A 17893-nucleotide genomic window follows, 5' to 3' on the forward strand; every position below is an offset into this window, starting at 1 on the left:
GCATCTACACGTATTTTATGACGCTACACATTGGCGATCACGATGCGCATTCTTACCATCATGCAAGGAATTTGTGATTTGGTGATTGATTGTTTTTCGGCAAAGTGTTTGGGGCACGCTCATGTCGTCCACTCCTTGCCGTCATTGCAGAGGCACTTCACATGGCGGTTTGTACGCAGTGGCACTCAATTCGGAGGAGATTCGGGAGGAGATTGCTATGGTGAGGAGGCACATCCATGGATTTTAAGATGAACTTCATCAGATGTGATCCGATCCCCAACACACTGCTTACAAGAGAGAGACTGTGGAAATCCCAATGAAGAGCCTCATCCGGTGGTCGTGGCAGCGAATTTTGCGATTGTTATCTTCCCCATAGGCATGCATGTGCACGCGCTCGCAAGGACCTCCTGATCCCTTGACATCAACGACGCGGTTGCAACAGTGTAATAGTGATGTCGAGCATGGAGACGTCATTCCACAAGAAACTCCGAGAGTGGTCAATTGGCATTAGAGTCCGCCTGCTCAGTCAGTTTCACCGCCAAGGCTGCGGGTTTGGGTCTCGCTTGATGCACGTCGGGTGTTGAGTGCATCTCCATCTCCAACTATGGCTTCGACGTCTTCTTGCAATCTCTTCAGTCAAGGAAGGCCGTTTGGAGGAGCACCAAACATTGGAGGCGCTGTGACGGCTACGGTGGGCTAAGTCAAGTATGCCAAGTTTGCGGGGCAAAAGTCAGATGACCCCAATGCACATGTTTGGCAGTTTGAGAAGGTGTATGAAATCAACAATCCGGGACCTGTGGCACCGCTCCAACAAGAGGCGGTTTTTTAGTCAACTTTAGCAGGCAAGGCAGCACGATAGTTAGCTGAGTACGTAGTGGACCATTTCGCCACATATGATGATGCTTGTGATGCATTCTTGAGATGGTTTCGTTAGAAAAAAATGATTCCGGAAACTCTAGATAGATTGCGCCGCTTGGATCAGCGAGATCAGGATGTGGATGGATATGCATCCAAATTCAACTTACTCATGCAACATGTGCCTACGAATGACGGCCTACTCAGGAGGTACTCAATGACTACTTCATTTCGGGGCTGTCATGGGATCTGCAGACAGCATTGGCCATAGTGGATCGCACACAAACAATGCTCGAGGCGGTCATGGTGCAAGCAGTGCGGTTGGGAGATTCGCTACACGGGAGGACATCCAAGAAGCGCAAATCCGCGAAGAGTAAAGCTAAGAAGAAGATGCCCAAATCCAAGAAGTCGGACGATAGTGATGCAGACATGGAGGTGACCGCCGGCTTGGAAGGTACCAGTTCGGAGGAATCTGACTCGAAAGCAGAAACGAAGACCCATAGAGCCTCTAAAGGGGGCAAGGGCACTCCCGTGGCTTTCGAAGAAGGATCAGTACCTAAAGGCTTGAACGGTATCTAGTGCACTCACTGCTGCAAACCTGGTTACTCCGCAGTCGAGTGTGCTCTTAATGTGAATTGGTGCGCAATTTGCTTGACTAATACACACAACACAGAGGGATGCCACTATAATGGGCACAGCCAGAGAGCAGTTGGTCAGCAGCAAGATGCAGTTGCATCTTTTGTTCAAGAAGAGCTGCAACAATAAGCGTTTTAGCCATAATAGCAATCGTTTCAGCCACCGCAACAATAGACGTTCCAATGAGGCAGAGGCGGCGGTGGCCGCGGAGGTAGGGATCATGGTCAAAATCGATTGAAAACCTGTCTGTTTTGCTTGGGCGAAGGCCATTGGCGAAACGAATGCCTAGAGGCTCAGGAATGGGATCGGCAACGTGCGGAGCGCCAAAAGATGTTTGAGAAAATGCCCAGCACTTTGATGGTACACATTGTTGATGATAAACCGTTGGTGTGCCCGGAGATTAGTATAATCACCCAGCTGATACCAAGTTGCAAGGACCAACTCCCAAGAACAGTGACAAGCTGCTAGATTGACCAGCCCAAGAACACGTCAGGCACCAAGTTTGCGAGTTGGTGACAAAGGAGCCACCATTGATGCCATTGGCAGAGCCCGCAACGATGCCCAGTGAAGCACGTAAGGTGCAATTTGGGGAACCGATTGTCTAATCAAAGGCGGAGACTCCAGCCAAGTTCAAGCTACAGTTACCAGGGAATGGTCCAAAGGCAGTCGAAGAAACTCCATTGGTCACAAACCAAGCCAAGAGGCGGGAAAATTCTCCCCAAAGGGAGCCGGGGTTGGAGTGCATTCTAGAGGCACCGATCCAGATTTCATTCGGAAGATTGCTTAACCTGGTTCTGAGATTCCACCGACAATTGTTGCATTCCTTGCACACGGATTCTGAACTAGAAGAGGTGGAGCTATGCCAAGCTGATTCATGCCCAGTTCCGACAGTCCCTCTGACCAACATGAGAATTCCAGTTATATCCGCAAAGGCACAAGGGCGGACTTTTGCTCAGGTGATGGTAGATGGCGGATCAGGGGTCAATATTGTCACTTTGAAGACCTACCAAGAAATGGGATGGATTTCTTGGGAGCCGGCACCATTCTTAGTCCGCATAGCTGATCAACGCCGAGTTTGACCACTAGGAATCTTATGGGCCTTTGTTCTAGAGGTGGCAGGCATATCATTCATGGTGTCCTTCGTGGTGCTCAACATGGAAGCCGCAACACTAGAGTATAGCGTCCTCTTGGGTAGGCTGCCTTGGTTGTGGCAAGCAAAAGTCAAGAAAAATTGGGAGCAGAACGTCATTTCAGTGTGAAGAGGAAAGATGAAAGTGCGGGTCACAATGGGAGTGGCAACACCTTTGGCGGATGCAGTACGACATGTGTTGGCCGAGACAATGAACATGGCAGACGGATTGGAGGATGATGAGGAGGAAGCCTTTCTCAAAGCGCGGAGTTAGTTCCTGTCTTCACCATCGATGTGGAAGGCATTACGGAAAGTTACATGCATCAAAGTCTTCTGGCAAGTGTGACCAACACAGTTCCAGAGGAGGCGACTGAGCCCCAGCAAGTAACAACGGATTTGGATCTACGGGATCTCCTGCAGCAGGAGAGAGAATTTGAAGAACGGATGAGCCAAGTCACGCGAGTTCAGGAAGATGCTCTAGATACGGTTTATCTAGGAGAGGATGGAGCATCTAAACCAGTCAAAATCAGCACATTGTTGGTAGCTGAATTTTGCAATGAATTGATTGCCCTCTTGCGGGAATTTTTCGATGTGTTCGCTTGGGATTATGCGGATATGAAGGGTTTGGATTCGAAATTTTATCAGCATCAGGTCAACCTCATGAGGTGTGGCACTGACAAAGATACAAAGGTATCATATGAATCTGCACGTGGCCAAGCAAGTGCATGAGGAACTGGAGCGCCTGCTATAGGTGGGATTCATCGCATCGAAAGTGGATTTCCCTGATTGTCATTGTGCCAAAGAAAAATAAGAAATTACAGATTTGTGTCCGACTATCACAAGCTGAATGCAGCCACTATACCTGATCCATTTCCCTTACCATAAATGAATTCTATGCTGGACGAAGTGGCGGGGCATGAGGTGTACTCTTTCTTGGATGGATACAATGGGTACAACCAAATCCGAATGGCTCCAAAAGACCAGCCCAAAACAACGTTCATCACATCTATGTCTGGACAGTCATGTGGTTTGGATTGCAGAATGCTCCCTCGACTTTTCAATGAGCAATGCAAGAGATTTTCGGCTCTTATTTGATAGATTTCATGTGAATTTTCTTGGATGACCTCAATATGTTCGGCACATTCAGTGAGCACCTAGAGCATTTGTGGAAGTGTTTCCAACGATGCAGGGAAGTCTCCTTCAATTTGAATCCTATGAAATGCACACTCGCAGTACACAGCGGCAGCTGACTTCTGGGGCATATGATCTCGGTGGAAGGAATTGTGGAGGATCCGGACAAAGTGGCAGTAATTATGCTAGCCCCGGTGCCAACACCACCTAAGGAGTGCTTGCGGTTCTTGGCCCAAATTCGATGGCATGGTAGACATTTGCGGTTCCTAGTTCACATGGCAATTCCCTTGAATGCATTGGCTCATGTGGAACTGAAGGCATTTGTGTGGACCATCGAGTGCGACCAAGCGTACCGGCAACTCAAGATTCAGCTTTCCAGAGCACCGGTGCTTCTATCTCCGGATTGGGAGAAGAGTTTTCATGTATTTGTAGATGCCTCAGATAGAGCTATTGGGAGTGTCTTGATGCAGGAAGATGTGGATAAATGGTATCACCCAGTCTACTATGCAAGCCGATGGCTCTCAACAGCTGAAAAGAATTACTCTATCACGGAGCGAGAAGGACCGGGCATGATCTATTCCATCAAGAAAGTCCGGCATTATTTGTTGGGCCAATCTTTTGTATTCCATGTTGATCATTCCGCATTGTTATATTTGGTAAAATAGCAAAGTCTTACGGGCCAATTGGCACGATGGGTGTTGCTACTACAGGAATATGATTATGATGTGATCGGCCGGGCTCGTAGCATGTGGTTACAGATTACATATCCTAACTAGAGTCTGGAGAACTGCCAATGGGAGTAGAGGACGAGTTTCTTGATGCGGAGCTAGTGGCAATTTTTTGAGCAGATCCGATCACAACAAAAGCCGAAGTCATCCTAGAAGTACCATGGTCATGGTATGATGAGATGCTCTCATTCCTATCGACTGGCATCATGTCCAAGTACATGAATAGAGACCAGAGGAAACGCTTAGCATTGCGGAGCTGATCCTTTGAATTAGTCCTAGGACAGTTGTACTGGCAACACCTGATAAAGGCGTTGTTGTGGTGTGTTCCACCTCATGAGCATGAGGCAGTGCTAATGGAAGCCCATGTGGGGTCGGGGGGCCATTTTACGGGCGAAGTCACCGCAAAGAAAGTTTTACAAGCAAGTTTATGGTGGCCAACCATGCAAAAGGATGCCAAATGGTTTGCAAAAATTTGCAACCTTTGCCAACGATTGGGCCAGCCCATTGATTGAGATCGCATGCCACTTAACCCCATATTGCCTCTAGAGCCATTTCAAAAGTGGGGCTTGGATTTCATGGGTCCATTCAAGCCCGCAGCTACCCGTACAAGGAATTGTTACACTCTAGTAACCATGGACTATTGTGCCAAATGGGTGGAAGCTTGGGCTTTGCGGGACAATACCGCAAAGTCGGTCGCAAAATGCCTATATCACAATGTGTTCACTCGGTTCGGTTGCCCAATTGAGATTGTCAGTGAGAGGGGGACTCACTTTGTCAATAAAGTCATCAAGCGGATGAATTCTTTTTATATGGTGATTCACAAGAAGTCTTCCCCCTATTATCCATAGGCTAATGGATTGGCAGAGTCTACAAATCAAACTTTCAAGCAGATTATGTCGTTGGTGGTGAATGAGCACTGCATGGATTGGGATGAGAAGTTATTGGCAGCACTATGGGCTTATTGCACATCATTCAAGGTAGCCATGGGGTTGACTCCTTTCAAATTGGCGTTTGGACTGGAAACAATTACACCGATCAAGCATATTGTTCCGAGTCTGAGGATTGTGGTAGAGGACAGGATTCTTCCACAGGACTTTATGGTATTTTGGTTGGATGTTCTAGATCAGTTGGATGATATAGAGGCAGGACTATGGCTTTCCATCTTTGTTCCTCCGCTGTTCCTTCACTCGAGACCTGTCGGGTTTTTAAACTAGTTTGCTCTCTTGCTATCCAAGATGTAATTGTTCACATATTCTAGACCCTGTCAAATCAAGCCATCTTGACATGCTCAAGGATGTAATGCAGTGAGTGATGATGTGCCCAGGGATTAGTATAATCACCCGTGCTGATACCAAGTTGCAAGGACCCCGACTCCCAAGAAGGGTGACAAGCTTCTAGATTGTCCAACCCAGAAACACATCAGACACCAAGCTGTTTGCGAGTTGGCGACGAAGGAGCCACCATTAATGCCATTGGCAGAGTCCGCAACGATGCCCAGTGAAGCACGTAAGGTGCAGTTTGTGGAACCAATTCTCCAATAAGAGGTGGAGACTCAAGCCAAGTTCAAGCTACACTTACCAGGGAATGGTCCAAAGGCAGTCGAAGAAACTCCGTTGGTTGCAAACCAAGCCAAGAGGTGGGAAAATTCTCCCCAAAGGGAGCCAGGGTTGGAGTGCATTCTAGAGGCACCGATCCAAATTTCACTGGGAAGATTGCTTAACCTGGTTCCAGAATTCCACTGGCAATTGTTGCATTCCTTGCACACGAAGTCTAAACTAGAAGAGGTGAAGCTATGCCAAGCTGATTCATGCCCAGTTCCAACAGTCCCTCTGACTGACATGAGAATTCCGGTTATATCCACAAAGGCACAAGGGCGGTGAAGCTATGACAAGCTGATTCATGCCCAGTTCCAACAGTCCCTCTGATCGACATGAGAATTCCGGTTATATCCGCAAAGGCAAAAGGGCGGGCTTTCTCTCTCTCTCTCTCTCTCTCTCTCTCTCTCTCTCTCCCTCTCTCTCCCTCTCTCTCTCCCTCTCTCTCTCTCTCTCTCTCTCTCTCTCTCTCTCCTACCCTTGTATTTTGAAAGGATTACAATTAAGAGATCAAATAGAGATATGCATTGCATCAACAAGAGGTCGAGAGAACAGTCATCATTTTATTTAGATGGACATGTAGCACTTGGAGAAATGATATAGATTACAGATAGGGAAGCATAATGAATATATCAATGGTATTTAATACATATTTGGCAACACAAATAGACTAAATTAGAATGGGTGTGGCATCGCTTCAAATCAATGGCATGAACAGTGTGATGATTATTCATTTTTAATAGTGCTGGTTTACATAGCTATGTGCAAGATGAGAATAATACATTCTAGAGATTTGGCAAGTGTGAAGTGCCATATTTAAAGCAAAGTTTTTTGTTAGACAGTTGTACCCTTCTTATGCTTCTGAGCACTAAGAAGAATGGCCGCCACTAAAGAAGTGAGTGTTGTATATGCAGTGATTAAGAGCACCCCATCTAAGTATAAGAATGGCCGCCACTAAAGAAGTCAGTGTTGTATATGCAGTGATTAAGAGCATCTCATCGTGCTTGGTTCCGAATGTTAGGAGCACCCCAACATACCCTTTCAAGTATAAGAATGGCCGCCACTAAAGAAGTGAGTGTTGTATATGCAGTGATTAAGATCACCCCATCGTGCTTGGTTCTGAATGTTGCGACATCGAGATATGCATCAATTGAATGGTACACGGAGATGTAGGTGTCCTTACCCATGAGGGAGTAGAGCATTCGAACAGGCATCAACATCCACTGATATGCAAAGGGTTTCTTCTTTTCGTCATACTTTTAATGTGAGATTGACTATCTATTCAATATTGGTGTCCAGCCCGATAGATCCTAAAGGGTCTCTCTCTCTCTCTCTCTCTTTGGACTTCCCTTCTATTCTGAAAGGATTACAATGAAGAGATCAAATGGATATAGGTATTGCATCTAGAAGTCGAGAGGAGAACGATTATCATTTTATTTAGAAGGACATACAGTGGAGATGTAGAGATACTCAATACAGATAGACGAAGCATAATGAGAAATCAATGGGTTGTGATACATGTTTGGGAGGCAAATAGGCCAAATCAGAATGGGTGTGGCATCGCTTCAAACGAGTGGCATATATTTTTCATAATAGTCATGAACAATGTGATGATTATTTATTTCTAATAGTTCTAGTTTACATAGCTATGTGCAAGATGAAAATAATACATCCTATGTGAAGGGCCGTATTTAAAGCATAATTTTTTGTTAGATAGTGGTACCCTTCTTATGCTTTTGAGCACTAAGTATAAGAACGGCTGCCACTAAAGAAGTGAGTGTTGAATATGCAGTGAATATGATCACCCCGCCGTGCTTGGTTCCGAATGTTGCAACATCGAGATATGCATCGATCGAATGGTACGTGGAAATGTAGGCGTCCTTGCCCATGATGGAGTAGAGGATTCGAACAGGCATCAACGCCCATTGATATGCAAAGGGTAACCAATGAGTGAAGCCCATGGCATCAAACGTAGCATCCAAGAACCAATCACTATGAACTGATGCTACCACACCATCCACGATGATAGTGCCACCCATGGTCAAAGGGTTGTATAAGCCGTGCCTCCTTGTTGTAGAGACCTCTACATATGCATGCACAGGAGGAGCATTTAGATTTTAGGCTACGCAAAGACTGATCACACCTTGCATAAATGTGCTCATTACAATGAATGGCCTACAGGGTTTTAAGAGAGAAGTGTACCTTTGACCACATAAGGAAAGACTTTCTCCTTTGAAATGTGAACATGTTCTTGACTCGTGGCCCACACAATGTCCCCGATCTCAATATCTTGGGCCCGCTTATAAACTATATTGCCATTCTTATGAGACGCAGGTATGAAATGAAGGCCGGTGAGTCGAATGGTGTTGGAATGTGAAGCTGAATGTCCGATGGGCTCCGCAGTGATGGCAATAAAGATGGCAGTGACATTGGCATCCTTGTGGCCGAAAGCATAGACATCTTGGTAGCTAATGATCCCGTTCTCACCCCATACAGCTATCTATTGCATGCAGAGAAATGGGTGGGATCAGTAGTATGCTGGCAAATGCTGAGTGTTATGATAGGTAGTTGAGCAATGAGGACACAGTGGTGGTGGTGCATGTAGGCATGCAACGGAGATTATTAAAGGCATTCGAAGACGATGCACACCTGATCACCAAGCTGGAGCTCGGACATACGTTTGGAGGTGCCGCGATGGGTTTCAACCGTGGCATCACCTACACACACATGAATTCGAAGAGAAGGTGAGCATGCGCGTGGCGGAGAATGCAAGCATTCCTGTGGTGGGGGAATCCTCGATTCCTAGCTTTACTTTTAATACGACCGGTGCTAATTCACCTGGGAAGCAGTTGCTGATACATCCACCGAAAGCACCGAGGGCGGCATACACGCCCAGCACGCCAGCAACACAAAATGGTGCTAAGGGACCGAGGGATAGGCACTCAGCACTACCCAAGACTCCTCCCACTGCCCCAGTTATGGCACCTGTTACAAAAGTGAGTTCCTCTATGAGAAAACGACCCAAGATAAGGGAGATTAGCAGGGCGGTTAACATCATATATTGCAGCCCTTTACGTTAAACAGATTCCTTGCCTGTGCCTGCGCCGCTCTGACAGTCGAGCAATTTCCTCATTCCTAGCAGCCTGCGCTTAGAACCACCATTATACGAGTTGTAGATGCTGGTTACGTCATCCCCAGTAACGTAAACGGCGCAGCCTGTAGAGCCCGCGTTGCTAGGGCAGACGATCTGATGAGAATCATCCACCCGCACTCCATGAGTAAGTATGGAAGTAGTATGTGGAGGTGGGTGGTGTACTGATGAAAAATGAAACGAGCGCCCGAGTTGCAGTGGGATGCGGAGGATTCAGGAACTCACAGCACTTTTGCGACGGTAGTTATCAATGAACACGAACTCCGTGCCGGATCCGTCGCTAGCTGCGAGACAGCCGCCTGTCGCTTGGAGCTGGATGGTCGAGCATCGAGCACAAATGAGTTCTGGGTACTAGGAGTGTTTATGCAAAAGTAGTCATGTCTCTAATGATAGACGTCGACTCTCACCTGCAATGTGAGATCCTCGGAGCCGCCCCAGTCGTTGCTAACGCTAGCCATGAACGTGATGGTGCCACTGTTGACAATCTCTTGGCAAGCTGCAACGATGTTATCTGACGGAACCGCTCCCCACAGCAAGGCAGGCGTGTTTGTAGCCAAGAGCGAACTGGCAATCTGGTTGCCAACGGTGCCGACGAAGGTGTTGGGGCCGGAAGAGGAACTTGAAGGGGTGGTGGCGGAGATGGTAAATTGAGCGAGGGCGCCGCCATGCGGCTGGAAAACTAGTAGCTGAAGAAAGGCAATAGCTGAGATGAGGAGCCGAGGACGAGTGTGGCTGTGGCTGATCTGCATCTCGGTGCTGGGAGACATTAGACAGCTAGAGTAGCTAGACTGAAAAGCTCAGCGGAGCGATCAGAGGATATGTTGCAAGTTGGACAGAAATGCTGAGGCTGTGTGCAATCTGTTTGTGTGTAGGTAGCTGAGAGGTGTGCGTTTATATAGCCGAGGAGGGGTGCCTCTGCGAGAGTGGCGTGCATGGACCGCCAAGCCTGAGTCGCTCGTGACTCGTGTGCGGTCAAAATGAAGTCGAGGATGTTTTGCTCCTTAAGGCACCATGGTCCATTGACTTAAAATAACGGGCAATCTTGAGAGATCTAAGCAAGACAAGCCTATCCACATTGGATTGAACTTTCACATGAGCAACTTTCTCCGATCTCTCTTCTTTTGGAAAAAAAGTGTCAACAGCTTGTCATTACCTCATGTGCTTCTTGCTTTGCCCTTGGTACAACCACACTTAGGCATGTGTAGAATTGAATGAGCTCTTCAACCTATTCCGTAGTGGCAGTTCTTTGGAGAGTGTTTACAGGCCTCCCCATGTATTCCATAATATTCTGGCCCTCATTAGCATCTCCAATGTTGATGTTATCTTCCGCAAGGAAACAAAATCATGATTGAATGTTTCCGACTCATTTAGATATAATTTATACTCGCAACAATCAAAGATGCATATCAATGCGGTATAGACATGCAACTCAAGAACCCTTTAAAAGGTCTCTTGGGTAATTCTTCATTGATGGAGTGCTTCTCTAGCAAACCTGTTGCATGGATATGTGTCGCATAGGCAACACATTAAGAAAACTATCTTTGTTCGCCTCAGTAGATGTCCATCTACATCTGCACCAGATGTATCCACGCCTGAAATTCTTGTTCTAAGAAATTTGGTGAAGACTTCTTGAAAATCTCTATGACTTCTCAAACAAATAGCTTCATCCATAGCCATTCTATGAGGTATAAGGAGAGTTGGATGGAGAACTACACTTGATGTTACTCGTGTCCTCCCATCTATAAGTGCATTGAAGATTTTTGTTGCAAAGGATCTGAATGTCACCCCCTTCGGCCACTAGAGGAGCATTCATCCACCAACTCTTTAGCAAGATCCCATTCATACAAAAAATAAATCAACTTCTTTGGAGGGATGACATTTTCGGTAGCACCTATAAGGAAGGTCAGAAACACAAAGCTAAATACATGGCAAATTAACAAAAACTAATATTACGATATTCTAGATAAATTTATGAAAATTAGCACGTTCAAATACATGAGAAATAACAAGTTTAGATACATGACAAGTAACAAAAACAATTAGAACGCTCAGTCATAAAAAATCACGACTATCATGTAGATAAAAATAGGCTATGCACATTTGCAGCTATCCTTCTCGTTTTGTGCTTATTGTGCACATTCACACTTATCCTTCTCATTGTCCTTCATTCCTTCTAGAACGTCCTTCTGGTTGTCCATCATCCCTTTTGAGATGCCCTTCTAGCTGTCCCTTTGTCTGTCCATCATTCGTTCTAGGATGTCCTCTACCAGAACATCCTTGCCCAGAAGCTTCACAGCTTGGTCTACAATGGCATCCAACATCTGTACTGCCTCTTCAAAACTGTCTGAGTCAGGTTGGTTCCTATCTCTAAAGTGTAAATTAAAGTCCAGTTAGCATACATTAGGTACAATCAAAATTAAGCACATACCCATTTTATAGCTGCTGTACAAGGATCTTATAGCTTTTCTTTTTTTTTGTTCTACTTCTCTCTTCATCGAAGTAGGAGCCGCATCTGACCCGCATATTTTGAGGTGATTTTACCTTGTGAAACAAATAACAAATTACAAATTCGTCAATTACTTATAATCCCTATGTAATGTAAATACCCAAAAAAAAAGGAAGAATGCAAAAGACACATGTTACCTTCATGCCCTCCCTCTCCATCTTTTAGGTCCAAACCACCCTTTGCTGGATCTCTCTCAATTTCTTCCATTTGCCTTATTACCCTTTCCAACACCTCATCATCACTGTCCTCCTCATCCCCTTCTACAACAACCAAGGTAGAACCCATAATATTTACATCCTCCATGGGGTCATCCTCCACGGGGTTCTCACCAAACATGAGATGTCTATCTACCATGACATCGTTGGTGGAATTACCACATGAGGCCTGTGCAAATCCATGCTAGTGCTCTTTCTTCACATGGGGATTAAAAAAGGTATTGCTAGGAGTTTCAAAAATTACATCTTGGACACGTACACTCCTAGACTTCTTCGTAGCTTGATAGGGGTGTTTTTATCGAAGCTATACTTCTATATTAATATAAAATCTTGGCAAAATTTTATTGAGCTAGTTTTTTAGTTTCACAACATCCGTAGAACATATTACAAATTTATCTATTTTCTTTTGAATTTTAAAGAAAAAGTTGTAAATCCTGGCAAAACTTTAATTTTTTTCTCATAAAAGTTTCAAATCTTGGCCAATTTTTCAAAACTTTATTTTTACCAAGGCATACAAAACTTTCGACACCAATATAAAAGTTTCGCTTCTTATCGAAACTAATTGGAAAAAATCATCCATGTAGCTTGAGTAACATGAAATCCAGTTGCATTCCATTCTAGTACTACTGGGAAACAGATTAGTACTAAACCATCAATACCACCTTCGTTCTAACAATTACACTAGTTGTAACAGAGAAAAAGATAGTAATATATTAGTATTCTACTATAGAAATAGAATAGTACTATAGAAATAGAATAGTATTATATTAGTATTCTACTATACTAGTATTGAATAAAAATAGATAGTCCTACATTACTATTAATATAGTAGTATGACATGACCCTTCTTCTTACACTACTTACACTTCATTAAGCTAGAGACCTTTTTTTTTCTACCATATCCCATTAGGACCTACCAATTTAGGGATGCCAATGGATGCCATATCTCCTCTCCTTATCAAGTAAGGCACTGACCGGATGGTCTTCGTCATGGGTTCGAGTAGATGCATCAAGATTTTCATGAGTCTCTCATATGGCTCAAGCATGCTATTTAAGAAAACCACATTTACATCTTCCTCTTCCATTTTCACATTGATGGCGGCTATCCTCCGGCTAGCAGAGTGGTAATGCTATGTAGTTCGTTGATGAAATCACTAAATTCTCCTCCTTAGAAGATCGTAGGCTAAACAACTTGGCTCTTAGAGTAATCAAATAGCTTGAGGCCCTCACTCCATACAATCGAGGTACAACCCCTCAACTCATCCCATAACTTCTTTCGAGGACATAGAACCTACCAAAAAGTGAATTACCGTTTGTGCAATTTTAGGGATATGACTCTTGTTGCTTTCTTATCCACATCCTTTTCAGTACTTGATGATATTGACTTGCTTAGTACTTTTTAGATAGGCCATAATCCCTTATACATTAGCAAATACTTTGCCTACATCTCATCAACATATACCAAGTATGCCATAAAATATCTTGATGGTGCTCAAGAAAAGCTCTTTCATTGACAAGGACTGACACAATTATTGATGTGCATTTAATTTGATAGAAATTGTATGGGAAATAGAAGCAGAGAGAATATAAGTCTTCAAATATACATGTGGTGTGGTTGCTCAATGCTACTTCTTATTGCTCACCCAATTAGTTCTAGCCAGTGGGTCCATTTGATATGTGAGAGTCTTATACTCGTCTTATAGTTTTAATTTCCATACCAAATGCCTCGAAATACCATGGTTGGGACACAAAAAACCCTCTCTTAGACTGCCATATCTGCAAACCCGAGAATAAAGGAAGAAGACCCAAATCTATTGCCTTAATCTCCTAACACAAAGATAATAGAGCTATATATAGCTCATCCACACTCAATCCTTGTCCTCAACTAGTTCGCCTCAATCTCCTAAGACAAAGATGATAGAGCTATATATAACTCATCCACACTCAGTCCTTGGCCTCAACTATATATATGCGTCTAGTACATGAATATGATCATTCCTTGGGAGCATATGTTGTTTCATCTCTGATGCTTGTGTTTCTCTGATGCCCGGATGCTTGTGTTTCTTGGATGCTCATCGGATGCCGAGATGCTTGCATTTCCTAGACAATCCTTATTCCCAGTTGTTTTGTACTTCCAGATGCCCAAATGCTTATGTTTCCTAGATGTTCGGATGTTCTTTGTTTTCCCAGATGATCACTTGCCTAATAGCAGGCGATGAAATTTCTTTTTTTGATTTCTAAGGATTTTTCTCATCCTTTTCCTAATAGCAAGGATGTCTAGTAATGTTTTATTTCCTATCACAAGGATCTCCACAATATCTTATAGGAGATGATTCATATTCCTTGTTGCAATTCTCGCCAAGTAAGAAGAAGGAGATGCCCTTGTTCTATCTATGTTTATCGATTATTTCTTAGATGTTTTCATATATTTTATCATCGATCCCTTAATCCGTTGTGTTGTTATCCTCTATAAGAAAAATTGCACCAGCAGCATTAAATGGCACTAGCAAGAAGACTGCGCTATAACTAAAATAGCAAGGAGAGATTTAGATGATTAATTCTTTTCATGGAATCCTGATGCAATCTTGAGGCTACACTACACTATAACTAAACTACACGCTCAGTTTCGTGGAAGTTTTTGGAGTTTTGGGAATCTGCCCATGATCTCGATTGTGTCAAAGATGTTGCATTGTTTGATTTCGTGAGCAAAAGTGGCATCAAAGCAGTGGAGCCTACTATGGCGAAGATCCTACTATGTCAGCGTCAATGCAATGGAGTCTTCTATGGCAAAGTTGTCGCTTGTACACATTTTAGCTTGGTAGAGGTGAGGAAGCATGAGAGGCATGTTGAAAGCTATTATTGCATAACCATGTGGATTAGCAGCAGTGTGACCAAGAGGGGTGTGCGAGGGTAGGTTAGCTGCAAGGGTTGGCCGTTTGGATCTCCAAGCGGTTGGGTCTTCAACAGCCACTTCCCTAACCGCCATCAGATGGTTCTGTGCGCATGCTATTACTAGCATTATGATGTTGTTCTGTACACAGTTGTTGTGCGAGATATTTCTCCGAAATATAGTGATCTTCGATGTATGTCTCTATTGCATTATCTGTATTCCATTCTCATGGATGTTACACAGATCATTTATCTTTGTTTCCCGTAGCATCTATGCATATTTATGATGCTACACATTGGTGACCATGATGGACATTGTTACCATCATGCAAGGAATTTGCGATCTGGCGATTGATTGTTTTTCAAAAAGTGTTTGGGGCATGCTCATGTCATCCGCTCCTTGCCATCATTGCAGAGGCACTTCACATGGCAGTTTGCACGTAGTGGCACTCACTTCGGAGGAGATTCGAGAGGAGATTGCTACGGTGAGGAGGCACATCCGTGGATTTTAAGATGAACTTCATCGGATGCGATCCGATCCCCAGCACCCTGCTTACGGGAGAGAGACTGCGGAAATCCTAGTTAAGAACCTCATCCAGTGGTCGGGTTGGCAGCGACTTCTATGATTGTTATCTTCGCAGTAGGCATGCATGCGCACGCACTCGCAAGGACCTTCTGATCCTCTGACACCAACGACGCGGTTGCGACGGTGTAACAATGATCTCGAGCATGGAGACATCATTCCACAAGAAACTCCGAGAGGGATCGATTGGCATTACAGTCCACCTGCTCAGTCAGTTTCACTGTCAAGGCTGTGGGTTTGGGTCTCGCTTGATGCACGCCCTCGGTGCTTTCAGTGGATGTATCAGCAACTGCTTCCCAGGTGAATTAGCACCGATCTTATTAAAAGTAAAGCTAGGAATCAAGGATTCCCCCACCACAAGAATGCTTGCATCCTCCGCCATGCGCATGCTCACCTTCTCTTCGAATTCATGTGTGTGTAGGTGATGCCACGGTACTTTAGTGTAGGTGATGCCACTATGGTCTACACTAATAGCCTGAGTGCTTTGGCCATTGCGCATAACCCAGTGTTTCATGCACGTACCAAGCACATTGAAGTTCACTATCATTATGTTCAAGAGCAGTTGTCAGTAGGAGACATAGAGTTGTCCTATCTTCCCACAGAGGACAACATAGCATATATGTTTACAAAGGCACTTCCTCGTCCCAATTTTGAAGTCTTCTGACAGGCTTTACACTTGGATTCATTTGTTACATGATCTGACATAACTTGTACATTCATATGTGGCTATATCCTTTTGGATGAACATGTGCCACCATGACCAGAAAATACTAGGTATTCTGAGACGTTTCCACAATACTTCAGCCCATACCATGGAGGGGGGTTTGTAGGCCATCTTCTCCCTATTCTAGTGATGCCCTATGGGCCCTGGTATGTGCCTTGTAGGCATAGTTATAGGCACTTAGTGTATTTTGTGCCTTTTATGCCACATAGGACACTTAGTCCTATGTGACACCTAGGACACTTAGTCCTAGGGTCTACCTACAAGTACTATGTACTTTTCTTTTCATTTCAATCTAGTTGACGTGATGGCTGATAACTATCGACTCTTATACCTTGTACTTGCTCTCTCGTTTATCGATCCTATAGTGGCATCTTTAGTATCTTTATTTTTTGTCTCAAAATCTACTACTTTGTGCCATGTTCAGAAATGGCCCCTAGTGACTTGCAAGTAGCATCTATCCCCCCATGAATGGTCTAGAAAAATGAGGGCGCGCAAAAACTTGAGTATTAATTAAGGCATCCTCTAACCATTTAAATAGCTGGCAAGTGCTCTCTTGGTCTTTCTCTAAGAAATCTGTGGGACAGGTTGCCCATTGTGCAAAACCCCTTTTTTAATTTGGATCTTCTGTAGAATGAGGCAAGACTCAAGAATCGTAGATGTCCTCATGAAACTCTTTTGCCTGCTACGACTTCCTCTCCACCCTAAAAATCGATACAGGGCCTAATTGATTGTACTTCCATCTCCAAGACAATGGAATGGTTCCCATCTCTATTAATGGGTAGCCAAACCAATGGTGTATTATTCACTATGGCATACAAAAGATTCCATCTTTTCTTGCCAACTACCCTGTTGTACTTAGCTGCATATGAGGCCTGTTTACAAATTTCCAATCAACATTTATTAACCTTGTCAAATATTAAACCACTGCATTGCATTTACATATGTCTTGATCAAAATGCACCCTGTGATTGAAAGTTACAAACCATACCTCAACACCTTTGAGATTAATACGAATCAGTTCACATCGGCTCTCCTCATTTGGAAGAGGTATGTAAATCCTCTTCTCTAGTCTTTGCCTGTGAAGCCATAAATAACCCCCACACAACACACAGACAAAAAATTTGAAAAAGCACACCAATCAGTTTCAGGTTGTTACTGTGGCTCTTAACCAAAATTGAAGCTCACCATGACAATACGACAAAGCAGCAAGAATGATGAAAAACTAGACACAAATAATGAAAATCATGTATCAAAACGTACTCTCCTGGTATCTTATGAATTACTTCTTACTGCCTATGCTGTTATACTTACATATTTCAAATTCTTTAAATAGCAAAACACCCTCACCTAAGTGCTTCATCAATATCCCAAGGAAAGTTTGTTGCTGCCAGGACCATGACTATTTTCTTTCTCCATCTTCATTGCCACTGGTACTATTATTGACACCATCAACTTGGATAAGCAACTCTGACTTTACACGCCTTGAAGACTCATGCTCTCTTGAAGCCCTGCATGTATCGAAGCTTGCAAATCAAGCTCATACACACCACTCTTTGCAAACTTTACTGAGTACAGGTAAAGTACTGTGTAAAAGAGGCGAGCACCTTTAGTAAATCCCAAACAACCATCGCGCTTGTTTCAGTAAATGCCAATCAATAAATCCCAAACAGTATACTAATCCCAAACAACTACCAAGCTTGTTTTAGTGACAATGACTATGGATGAGGGACCATCTAAATCATATATTCAGA

At 44.0% G+C, this 17893-nt stretch overlaps 1 protein-coding gene across 1 annotated transcript; it reads right to left on the reverse strand.

The window, feature by feature from the left end:
- Nucleotides 1–7783: 7783 nt before the first annotated feature.
- On the reverse strand, nt 7784–9974 carry LOC147883636 (uncharacterized). The gene is made up of 7 exons (XM_087399541.1): nt 9633–9974; nt 9451–9537; nt 9168–9321; nt 8913–9059; nt 8724–8791; nt 8277–8574; nt 7784–8157 (listed from the first exon to the last, which is right to left on the reverse strand). Exons 1-7 carry the CDS (start codon nt 9972–9974, stop codon nt 7784–7786), a joined length of 1470 nt encoding a protein of 489 aa, XP_087255667.1.
- Between the last annotated feature and the right edge of the window lie 7919 nt (nt 9975–17893).

This window comes from Dipteris shenzhenensis, chromosome 28, assembly GCF_047967505.1.
Source record: "Dipteris shenzhenensis isolate YYH24624 ecotype China chromosome 28, Dip_SZ_1.0, whole genome shotgun sequence".
In the NCBI taxonomy this organism is placed as follows: Eukaryota; Viridiplantae; Streptophyta; class Polypodiopsida; order Gleicheniales; family Dipteridaceae; genus Dipteris; species Dipteris shenzhenensis.

Coding starts and splice junctions, on each gene's coding strand:
- LOC147883636 (XM_087399541.1), bottom strand. CDS start 9,974: ATGCAGATCAGCCACAGCCACACTCGTCCTCGGCTCCTCATCTCAGCT. Junction 8,792..8,912: donor TATCAGCAACTGCTTCCCAG/GTGAATTAGCAC, acceptor ATGTGTGTGTAG/GTGATGCCACGGTTGAAACC. Junction 8,158..8,276: donor CTTTCCTTATGTGGTCAAAG/GTACACTTCTCT, acceptor ATGCATATGTAG/AGGTCTCTACAACAAGGAGG.